The following is a 12410-nucleotide window of genomic DNA, read 5'->3' as shown; positions in this document are numbered from 1 at the left end:
TAACTCTTAATATAAGTTAAAAATGAACACCACACCTCCTTCCTTAACCTGTTGATAGCCCAAAAAAAGCCTACAGGACCTGTTGATTCTTTTGCTCAAGGTAATCTCGATGACATCTTAAATGCGTTATTTGCACATCATTTTATTTCACTGTACATGATTTTAGGTCAGTGACTGAAGCCAAAACCTTCAGTTACAAACTGCAGACATCTGAGACTAACACTGAACCAAATTAAATGGCAGTGCTGGGGGTTACCAAAACAGCATCAAAAGTTGCCCTATTCTTTTATGATGAGGATATTTGCTATGTTAGTATAAAAATAATTATTCAGAACCCTATTATCTTAATTATCTGCTACACACCTTCACATTTAGTATAGAGATGCTTCTCTTACTCAAAATTTGGAATGTCTATATTTGTATTAAGATAGAGGTAAGAGCTTACAGTCCATATGGTACATTTATAAAAGTTCATTTTAACATAATTGTTAACATACTTTTTTAACTTTAAACATACTGCAATTTCACTAAAAGATAAGATTCTAAGTTCCATATTTGCACTTCTATGATTCCTGGTTGATATTCTTGACTGATGATCCATTACAAAAAGCCAACAAAAAATAAACCAGAGGAAAAACGTCTATTGTTTCCTTAAAACTCATTTCTATAGTCAATAGCTTTCTTCTTGTCCTCTGTCTAGCACCTGGCTTAGCTCCCTCTGAAGTCAATGGTCCAGAGTCACAGCTCTGGAAAAGCCCAGGATAAAGAATAAAGGATGTAATGTTACCACTTACCACTGGAGTTTCAATGGGAACGGATGGCTGGACCTGCAGATTTACTGCGACAGTCTGTGGTGGTGGAAGAGTTTGAAATGGCAGCTGGACCAGAGCTTCTGCAGCAGGAAGTTCTTCCTCAGAAACCAAAGTGTTTTGAACCAAAACCTGCCCCTGGGACAGAATTTCAGGCTGCACTTGTAAAGACTGCACAGACTGCAAGGGCAGCGGCTGAATCTGGGTGGACGATGCCGAGAGCTGGGGAGGAGCAGCCAGAGGGATGGGAGCGGACTGCAGGGCGGGATATTGCTGGTGTGGCGTGGAGGGCACGAGTTGCTGTCCCGGGGACACCAGGCCGGGCTGCTCCACCGCCCCGATGTGCACGGCGGGCGAGGGCGGCAGCGGGAGGTGCGGCGGGAGGTTGAGCGGCTGCGCCACCGGGCGCACCGGGGTGCTGGGAGCGGGCGGGGGAGCCGCCGGCTCCGGCTGCAGCGCCGCCGGCACCAGGGAGTTCGCCTGGGACTGGATAAGGGCTTGGGGGTGAATAATTATGGTGGGGGACTGACTCGGGGAGTGCGACGGCGGAGGGGACACCACCACCGACTGCTGCGCTGACTGGGATGGGCTGGGAGAGAGCGTTAGAGGCGGAGGATGGATGTGGATCGGCGAGCAGTGGGACGGGACGCTGCTGGGAGCCGGAGGAAGCCCGTGGCTCGGGAGGGGCAGACAGTGCTGGGATGGAGGCGGCTCCTGGCCCGAAGGAGTCTGGAGTGCGATCGGCTGGACTTGCTGCTGCTGCTGCAATATCAGCTGATGATGGGAAATCTTTGGAGGTGGTGAATGAAGTGGGATCTGCTGATGCTTTACTAGAGAATGAGGTTGCAATGGAGAATATGAAGCTGTGAGAGGAAAAAAAAAACCACACCTGACAATTAGTATTTATTTCTTCAAATCCTGAAAACATTATAAAATACTTTAAAAAGTTTTTGCTTTAAAGATCAGCACAATTTTTCGAACACTTAAGATACATGTTTAGAAATATCTTCTTTGATAGCACATAGTACACAAGAACAATTTATTAGGAGAATATATCCATTCCCAAAGGAAAATGCAGCAATGAATAAAGAAACATAGCCATGCTTTTTACATATATGTACTTTCTAGATAAAAGTACATAAACTTATCTTTTTGGAGCTAGTTCTAAGATTACTATTGATCCAGCCTATTTAAGCTTATGTTTATTATGTTTATCTATTTAAGTTGATCCAGCTTATTCAAGAATTTCATGCAACTTTAAAGGAATTAAACCTTTGCTTTGAAACAGACTGGAATAGAAATTATAAGCATGTCACAATCATCAGGATTTGCTGACAACTGCTAAGTTAAAAGTTTATTTAGTCTCTAAGAATAGTATTATCTAAAATTCCAAGAATTCAGGATAAATTTAAACCACTGAAAGTATTTGCCTGAACTTGAATACACAAACTGAGAGGTACAATCTAAAAATAGTGCAGCTTCCAGAGATACCACCTTAAAGTGAACCAGTAACTCACTAGTAATTCCTTACAGCACACACACATATTGTCCTCCACATCCAAACCTCTTCTTGCTTTGTCTTGTCCACTTGAGAAAAAACTCATTTATGTAGGATTTTTATGATTTATTCTGCTACTAAGGATGGATTTTTTTTTCCTTACCAAACTGAGCTCTGAGAGCATGAGTGCTCAGTACCTCCAGAATGTCTGCCTCCAAATCCCACTCTTTCTCTAAAAGCTGCCATTAGCCAAGCTGAATTCCACAGAATTCAGAACAATTGTCTAAACTACCCTCACTCTTTCAAAATAAGGATGCCAAGATGCAAATAAGCTGCATGCAATGGAAGTGCTTATCTAACCAAGTGCAGGTTATTTTCATTTATCTCTTAATACAAAATACTAAGATTCTGAGCATTATTACCTATGGATTTATAAAGGTACTTGATAGAGGAACATTCTGATGACACAGACAAGACAGAAAAAAACCAAACTAACCACAAACAAATAGATTTTGATGAGAGCAAGAGGTTTGACAGGGTTTCAGCCCACATAATGCTTCCCAGAGATTGGGGATGACATGGCCTGACAATAAGTATACAGGGAGACCAGGAATGAGAGCCTTGGTTTGTGCTGTGATTCAACTGTGTATTGCAATTGCTATATTGTGCTTGTAGTGTGATTTAAGAACATTCCTGCATCACTGCATCTGCTCAGTCAACATCCTGTGCAACATCCAATATCAACAAATAAATAAATTTACTATTAAAATTTAAACTCTATTCATGTGGAATATCTAAAAGAACTCTGTCAGAGAGCGCTGAACTCTGACAGAACCGTAACATACCAATTATTTTAATGAAAATAAGTTTCCTGTAGCTCCGTTTTCACCCTACCTGGTGTTATTAAGTGATGTATGCTGGATGTCCGTGTGACCGGCGTGCTCCGGCACTCCGGAGTTGGGCTCTCGCCTTTCCTATTGCTTTCTGAGGGATCTGGTTGGCTGCCCTTGGAAATGGTGACAGGTTTATTCGGGCACAGGGACAATGACTGGGTTTGACTGCTGCTCTTTGGTGGGCCATTCTGGGAACTTGACAGCACACCCAGCTTCTGACTGCGCAACGTCAAGTTCTGAACCTGGGAAATGAGCAAAACACAAAAAAACCCAAACCATATAAACATCCACGACAAACATCAGGCAAAAATAGCAAAAAAAAAAAATAAATCACATTAAGTAACATTTCTCATCCCATGTGATTAAAAGAATCTAAAAATCTGCATAAGCTATAAAATTTAGAGAAGGATAGGGATCTTTATTACTTTGGCAATAAAGAAAACACAGAAAAGTCTTTTGCTCCTTATTGAACTTCCAAAAGAAATGGAAATTGTTCATTAATTTGAATTAAAACTTTTTTTCTTTTATTGTGCCTTCAAAGTGAATGACACAAAGCATCTTAAGCAAAAGCAATTTTATTTTCATACAGACACTGCACAAGTGCAGTTGCCTGTGAGTGAGCTCCAGACACCAACATAAAGCAGACCTTGGGCGGTCGGTGGGATCAGAATCTGCTCTGTGTTATCCATGCACTAACAAAACTGAGACCTTTGTTTCTACAGTGATATTAATCTATCTTTTCCTGACACCTCCAGTGTCACATGAAACAACAGGTTTGCCTTCTGGAAGTAAATCTCGGCAGAGATTATTTTCATTGAAGTCTGTTATATCACAGCCAGGTTCTGTACAGAATGATCCCAGATCTCCAATCCTATTGCTGAGCTAGAATTTTATTTTCAAGTACAACGACTTGTACACTAATTTACATCATATTTACATGAAAAAGAGGACTAATTATTACCACCATCCACTATTTTGATTACATGATCCCTTCCTTACTCAACATTTAGCACTCCTGTAATGAACAGCTAGTTTATACTTCTCACATGCTCAGCATGTCACCACAGGAAGTGTTCAAACCCTGTTCTGAAGACAGGAGTAGCAGTTTCCTCACTGCCATGCAGATGGCATTTACTGCAACCCTACCCCTGTGAGTACAACTCAACCTTCAGCACACCTTCACAGATCAGGTGACCCACCTGAGATGTCCATGAGAGGAGAGAGGAACAGCTGAGTTCGGCAGGAGCCCTCCAGCAGCTCAGCTGCTCTAAGGTCTGGTTTTTATAAGCACACAATGTTTCCTTCCTTTTAAGTTTTGGCCCACTCTACTGCACAGACCTTCCATAAGTTTACACAAGCTCACCTGAGTAGCTGCAGACTGACAGGAAGATGAGGAGGATGATGAGACAACAGGAATGTCAGACTGGACAGCAGCCACAGTGGTCGCAGGAGTAAAAATAAGCTGTTAAGCAAGAAAAAAATATATGCCAACAGACTGAAATTTTTAAAATCTGTAAAAGAAATGCAGCACCTTAAGGAGATACATAACTTACATGTACTGATGCACAGATTCTAAGATTCACTACTTTACTGTTAGATTAACTTACTTAAAGAACAATTTATCATGGTAATTTTAAGTAAATAAAACTAAAGGGAAATAATTTAAAATATTTGTTCTACATGTTGAAAAAAACCTTTGAAATTTATAAATACCCCTATGATCTGTTACACAAGAGGACTTCCCCTGCAATATTACAAATGAGTGAAACAAAGACAAGAGAGCAGCCCAATATCTACTATAATAAAGAAAGAGAACTTCAATCTTCCAGTGTGTCAAAACGTTATTTAACAAGCAGAGCTGTGGAGACAACAGGGTTGGACCTAAGCCAGTCTTAAGGACTGTAATCCAAACTTACCATCTGAGCTCGCAGGTACATTTGAGCCTGGCTTGCACTCAGGGTGGGAGAGGTGCTGCCCAGCAACATCGTCTGCTGGGTGATGCTGCTGCTGGTGGTGTTGGAGGTCTGAGAACGGCTTATTATCTGTGCAGGTGTGGGAGAGGTGGAGAGGTTAATCTAAGGAAACAAAAATATTGCCTCTGTCATGGAAATTCAGTCATCCTATGGTCTAAAGCCAGAAAGCCTTTGACAAAAATGGCAGGGGCAGTTGAAATCTCTGAACTGTAAAGGGATCAAAAATATATTGACCCAATCGTCACAAAACTGAATTCTGGCAAGACTGTACATTTTGGTTCTTAAAGTGCAAGCAACCACTTTGCAGTAAATAATAATAAGCAGTTACGAGTATAAACAATGATATTATGAAGTCTGAAAAATATACCTCATAGAAATACACATTTACAGAAGAAGTAGCATGAGCCCACATATTTTAACAAAAACACATGAATTTTAATATTGAAGCATTTTTAAATGTTTATATTATCTGCCTGGATTGGTATCTTCTCTTATGCTTGTTATGCAACCTTATCAGGATACTTCTTTGTGCCACCACATATGGACTTTAAATCCTTATTTTCCAGATGCATATTGAAAAATGACTGAAGACTACAACTTTCTCTAATTTCATATTAAATGTTCCTCAACAACTGCTCTGTAGCATCTTCTCAAAAAAAAAAAAAAAAAAGCTGTTGTGGTTTGGTTTTCTTTTTTCTTTTCTAACCAGTCTAACAGAGTTAAGTGCCCAGCTCTTTTACTTAAAAGATTTCCTTGAAAAACCCCAGCCCAATTATTCTGTTAGTTTAACATCAGACATCTTTAAAGACTTTCCCTCCTAAATTTAATGAATGAATGATTTTACTTCTAACAACTGTAAGCCAAGCCAAGCTATGAGAGCTTAAAAAAATATACAGTTAAATCACTGAAGCTATGCACTGGAGTCATGAACAGCTCGAGGGTGTGATTAATAAGCAAGATGTCTGCAGGACTAACAAATCCAACACCAGACAACTGTAAAACTGTAAAGACTGTGCAAATTATATGTCTGAAGATGCCACTTAAAGAAATACAACATGAACTGAACACAGAGCTGCTCAAAACTGAAACCTGAGCACATGCCTAGATTATGGGAAGTGAAAGTGCGAAAGAGATGCATGATAAAAGATGATAATCAATAAGAGAATGAATGCTATAAACATTTCATCAGTTTCATAAATATATGTTAGCATTGACTTGGATTCTTTAGATTCAGTGCTCTTTAATCACTGCTACACAGTAAATGATTTTAATCTCCTGTAGTGCCCTCAATAAAGAAACTAATGTGGAAAATCCAATAAGAAATTGAGTAAGAGTATGAGAGCTCAGGGAGTGACTTCTGCAGGAGTTTGAACAATCACTGGTGCTTGTGGAGTGAGGAGCTGCCCCTCAGAGCACCAGGAGGGCTCTGGGACTGGGGAAGCCAACACTGGCCAGCAACAATAGCAGACAGCACCCAACGCTTACTACGGAGTCTTGCAGTTTACTCTGCAACACCAATTTTAACCGCACAGTTTTAAATCCTGACGTATTTTCTGTTTTTCCCAGTAGCCATGTAACAACCAAGCAGGGTTGGGAATGGATGGAGGGCTGTGTTCAGTTACGTACCGAGGTCTGCGACATGCTTGACTGCTGAGTGACACTCCCAGGGGGGGAAGTACATTGCCTCCCACCTGACAGGCTTGCCTAAATAGCAAGAATAGGTGTCAAATATTGAAATCAGAAAGGGTTTAAGTGTTGTTCATATTATTGCATAAACCACGAGAAATATCCCTCTCTACCTTTACCTTTTGTCTGAGTTAACAGTAAAAATAGTTTTCTCAGTGGAAATAGTTTTCAGCAAAGTGCACTCTGCACTGTGGAATCCTATCTGCAAGGTGCTAAATTCCTTGAATTCCTACCCAATTTCAGGCATGAAGGTTCTATCAGAGCAAGACTTGAACAAAACCTATCAGAGGTAAAGTCTGTCAAGCTGTTAATGACAGAGCTTACTGGTCAGTTCACTACCTACGACACTCAGAACTTAAAATGTGACATCATTGAAAACTGTCACTGTTAAAACTCACATATTTTTACTACAATTAGACTCCTCAAAAAAATAAAACAAACCTTACAAATGCCGTAAAGAACACCCTCATATTCTAGAATGGTAAATTATGTATGCACATCTAGAGTCTATCACAGCAGGCTATTCCAGCCCTTCTGATGATACAGGGACAGGGATTTAGGTTTCTGTATGAACAGTCTGATACCAAAACCTCTCAGCCTCCCCCAACTTGCTTTCCTTTGCTCTGTCTCGGTAACTGTATATCCACACACAAATCCATCACAACAAAAAAAGACAAATCAATATATTACCACAATCTAATGAAAAAGGTATAGAAGGAAAAGCCAGGAGCCAAAAAGAGCCAGTCCGGTTCTGACACCAAGCAGCCATTCCCCTGAGGTCTTTAACTCCATTTTAGCATTTCCATGTGTAAAATCGTTAACAACCACCTCTCTCTGCAAAATCATATTCTCAATCTAAGGTCAACTGAGGTCAAAGGAAATCCTGCCACTGCTTGAGTTCAAAATGGGTCTCCTCCAGTGCTCACTAATGTTAAAAGCTGTGTTTCAGAAATGAAATGTCATTTACCTCCTACATTTTCACACTCAGAGTTACAATTGAATTTTGCTATTACTTATAATGCAGCCAGATGTGAGGCAAAACACACTAAGATGTTCATTATTTTTATTTGATTTTACTAGGATACAATGCTATTTATTGCTTTCCCCATCAACATTTAGAGAAAATCATGGGATGAAGATTGAAGTAGTCTATTTTTAATATTTATTTTATTACTGCTTGATGATTTACATGATGCATTATAATGCATGCAATAAAGCATGGAATGGTTGCCTACTGGAGCACCTATACCACTAGACAAAACCCTCCAAACTGTTTGGAGGAAGATACAATTTAAAATAACAATGTCATTAGAACATAACAGTGAATTATGGTGAGGCTTTAAGCTCAGGCACTTAAGCTGTTATTATGTTTGACAACGACTGTAGCCCTGCCCTAGATAATACACCGTTCTTTGTCAGCAATCTTCACTCTCACCTGTGGAACAGTTGCCAGACTCTGAAATTGGGTACTGCTTAAGTGCTGCTGCTGCAGAGCAGCAGTCTGCAGCATTAGATGCTGCTGTTGGGCTGCATACATCTGCTGGAGGTACTGAGCAGCTGAGCTAGGAGGACGATGCAAGGCCTGCTGAATAACCTGTGATGAATCAGTAGGTAATTAATTACAATTACAAAGCACACACCATGCTGACATGATGTTGAAGTTTACCTTTACAAGGAGACACAACCAAATAAATTCTTTTCACACCAGTTTTGTAATACTGAACTTGCTCCATCACTGTTCTTGCTAAAGTCACAGAGCACTGTCAGCATCAATATATTCATGCTCTCAAGGACAGCCTGACAATACAGCATCATTCCCAACACAACATCCCAGCCTCTCAGCTGCTTGTCAACACATCCTACATCATGTTCTGCTTTTTGAGAGACCAGGGTAGTGTGTGAGAGACCCAGTTACGAAACCCAACAGAATAGATTGTACAGAGTTCAAGGAGACCTAATTTCAAGAGAAGCAAGAAGGGGCTGGATCCCACACAGATACCTCTGGGTAGTCAATGTTGCTCAAACAGCTTTATTTTGTAAAGGTTTATGTTAATAATCCATACCCTTAGCACATGATGAACCAACCAAACTTTCTAGTGTAGCATTTCCCCCCTCCCTTATTTGGGAGTCAGGTCTGTACCCTGCACTGTCCTTAAGTGGTCTGACATCCTTCAGTAGACAACACCTCCTGAAAATGGTAAGTCAGCTATGCAGACAGACAACAGCAATTAAGACTGGAAAGTTAATCCTGTGTAAAGTATTGTGCAATGCCTGTACTGAGGGCTCTGTACAGGACAGGGGAGAACATCCCACAGCCCAGTACCTGGACAGCATGTCTGTCGGAGCCGCTGTAGACGGAGATCTGTGGGAGCGCAGTGCGGGAGGTGGAGGTGGTGGCGACACTCGTTGTAGGTGCAGAACATGTTGTTGTGTTTGGTTCATTCTCCATCGCTGTGCAGCGCCCGTCCAGCCTGGCAGGACGGAGATAACAGTGATCACAAACAAGGCCAGCACGCATTGATGTTAAACACAAAAAATCAAAGTTTTGCTGAGATAAAATAACAGACAGTTTGCAAATGGATAAGATTTACAGAATCACAGAATGATTTGGGTTGGAAGAAACCTTAAAGATCATCTCGCCCCAACTCCCTGCCACGGGCAGGGACACCTTCCACTAGCCCAGGTTGCTCCAAGCTCCGTCCAACCTGGCCTTGGACACCTCCAGCGACAGGGCAGCCACAGCTTCTCTGGGCAACCTGTGCCAGTCACCACCCTCAGAGGGAACAATTTCTTCCTAATACCTAATCTAAGTTTGTAGTATTTGCTATTGCTTGATGAAATTTACTGAGAAACGTGGTTATAATCTAAGATCCATCAAAAGTTGCTCAGGAATACATGCAAGATTTCCAGCCAGCTACAAAGGTGTACTGCCATATCCCTCTCCCTCACAGCCCAGCACTGAACTGCTGGTTGATCCTGGACAAGAAGCAAAACCTGTTCTTGGTAAAAATCACTGGTGCCATGTTTTGTTTGGAAAGAAAGGGAAAGGATATATTGAAAAATGCTTTTTACAGCAATACCTCACACAATGCAGCAAGAAACAAGGAAGAAACTACCTATCTAATCACCTCAGATGATCCTCCCCAGCCTGATAATTCCCTCTGCTGCAGAGTACAATCTCTCTCCCAAAATGTCATCTTTAAAACTGAAATGAATCACAAACCTCAATATATGAGGGGTGTTTACTTTGGTTTCTTTTTCAGTCTTAGTACTATAATTAACAGGAAACAGCATAGTAGCTGTTTATTGCTTTTAGAAGGATGTTAATAAAAGGGAGGAGGGGAAGATGTGTTTCCTTCTTACCATAAAGAAGGGCTCAGAGAAATCATCAGAGAGAGCTGCAACGTACTGGGAAAAAAAGCAGCTTTGCCAAGTGCTTAACAAACCACCCATTGGATGCTGCATCAAACGGGAACATAATTAGGAGTTTCAGCTCACACAGCTGGAAGCAGAACACTACAGTGCCAGGCTCCACCTTCACCTCCCAAAACACAACTACTCTGCGAGCAGAGCTGCACACCTGCAAGAACTAAACTTTAACAGATATATGCTCACCCAAGGACCTCTTGCCCATCATCATATTGGATCCTTGCATATACTTTGCCATCAAAAAAAATTCATGGCAATGAAGGATGCTTTAAAAGTAGAGATTCCCTGCTATTAGAACTAAAGAAGTATGATCTGCTGTTAAAAATTCAGATGTGCTGTGCATTATCGATGCCATTTGTCTGCCTACATCAGGGCACAAATTAACACACACAGGTTACCACTCCAACTGCAATAAAACCAGCATCACTTTTAAAACCACTTTACAATAATTTCACATAATGAAAAGTACCTCAAAAAACCAGTCGTGTCTCCTCCAGAGGACATTAAAAGCACTTCAAAATATTTACACCTACAACTTGTCTAGGTAGTTTTTGCAAAGTTATGCAACCAGTTAAATGAGCCTAAGAAAACAACACTGGATGTATCATTTCCTTCATTCTCAGCCACATTTTGGATGTGTTATAAGCAAGATGTGCAACATATCCCACTTGCTAACTATTCCATCACGAGTTCACCCCATGAGAGCTGTTAATCCTTTAGCTCAGAGTGTCTCATTTTCAAAAATAACGCTGTCACTGCCCAAGTTGTTCCCATAATGGATGTACAACGAAAACAGGAAAGAGCTCCTAAAATTTTGCCCAGCATGTCCTCCGACACCACACTTCAAGCAGGTATGAGATGCTAATTTGGAGTAAAATTAATCCTTTTTAATGATGAAGACCTTGCAATGATGCTCTCGAGCAACTTTTAAGTTAAAGAACCTCCGTAATACAGAGTAAATTTTAAAAAACGCACTTAAGTGACTTTAAACCACCACTATGGGTTTAAGCAAGCCCAAAATACAAAGCACAACAGAAAACTATATTGAAAATAAGTGTTTATTCAAGCAGTAACAGTACAAGACGCCACATAACTTCAAATTACTGTGCATAAGGTAAATATTCAGTAGTTTTGTTGCATTATAGTTTTTGGTGAAAGCAGACATCGTAAGTAAAAAAAATACCTGCTAGTCTATGCCAGTAAGGTTAAAGTACCTTCACAGTGCACACGAATATCACTGTTCATGTTTTATAAAGTTTGGTAAACACCATGGCAATAACAAACATTGCTGACAATCTGCAACCATAACTGTTATCTAAAAATAGTCGGGGCTTTTTTTTTTCTTTTTAATATATACAGTTTAGTCTTATTCTTTCCATTCACAACCTCCTGCTACAACTCCAAGGGTACAAACCACAAAAAAACCCCCAAAAAACCGGAAAATTTCCTCCAAGCCTAACCACCCACAGGCATTTTGGTATGTGGCAGAAGGCACTGAAAGAAATAATTAAATAACGAAAAAAAAGGTAATAAAATGACAATAAAACAAATAACGAAGGTATGGTCTGTGGGAACACACCCCACGCCACGCCGTGAACCGTCCCCACGCTGAGCAGCCCCGCGGCCCCCTCGCCGGACGCCCCCCGCCCGGACCCACCCTCAGCCCCCGCCTCGCCCAGCCCGGCCCCGCCGCCGCCCCCTCAGGGGAGGAAAGGTGGGCGGGAGGGGCCGGCCCGCCGCCGGGGCGCGGTCAGGGCGCGCGTTCCCCGCCCCCGCGGCCCGGACGGGGCCCCGCGGCTGCCGCTCGCCCGCGCCCCGCGCGTCCCGCCGGGACACTCGCCTGGGACGCGCCGCTCAAGGCGCCGCCGCCGCCGCCATTTTCTCGCCTCCCTCACGGGGGAGGCGCCGCGCGCGCGCGGGGCGCGGCCGCCGCCGGGCACGTGACGGGGCCCACCGCCATGTTGGCGCTGCCCGTGAGGGGTCGGCGGTTTGGGAAACGCGGTGTTCTCAATCAAAATAACCTACTCATTTCCCTGTATAACAAAATAGAGACTCTTTCAAGTGCATCTTACATTTAGCAGCTGTTGCTTCGATGCTATGGGCAGCTTCTCGCTCTTAATCG

General features: G+C 42.0%; 1 protein-coding gene across 4 annotated transcripts in view; it reads right to left on the bottom strand.

Annotated features, from left to right (window-relative positions):
* The window catches only part of PHC3 (polyhomeotic homolog 3), a 22256-nt gene extending 10062 nt beyond the window's left edge, over positions 1-12194 (bottom strand). The window contains exons 1-8 of one of the 4 annotated variants that reach the window (XM_017827756.1): positions 12129-12194; positions 9183-9330; positions 8295-8453; positions 6800-6877; positions 5117-5275; positions 4564-4662; positions 3202-3442; positions 795-1672 (exon numbers count right to left, since the gene is read on the bottom strand). In XM_017827756.1, coding sequence (XP_017683245.1) covers positions 795-1672; positions 3202-3442; positions 4564-4662; positions 5117-5275; positions 6800-6877; positions 8295-8453; positions 9183-9308 — 1740 coding nt within the window. In that variant the 5' untranslated portion in view covers positions 9309-9330; positions 12129-12194. The remainder of the gene's footprint in view (positions 1-794; positions 1673-3201; positions 3443-4563; positions 4663-5116; positions 5276-6799; positions 6878-8294; positions 8454-9182; positions 9331-12128) is intronic. The other 3 variants (XM_017827757.1, XM_017827758.1, XM_017827759.1) reach the window with 3 other exon arrangements.
* Positions 12195-12410: the final 216 nt, after the last annotated feature.

The sequence above is a fragment of the Lepidothrix coronata genome, unplaced genomic scaffold, assembly GCF_001604755.1.
Source record: "Lepidothrix coronata isolate B3197 unplaced genomic scaffold, Lepidothrix_coronata-1.0 Scaffold142, whole genome shotgun sequence".
Lineage (NCBI taxonomy): Eukaryota > Metazoa > Chordata > Aves > Passeriformes > Pipridae > Lepidothrix > Lepidothrix coronata.
Note: the sequence above shows the minus strand (reverse complement) of the source record. Positions and strands in the feature narration are given on the sequence as shown.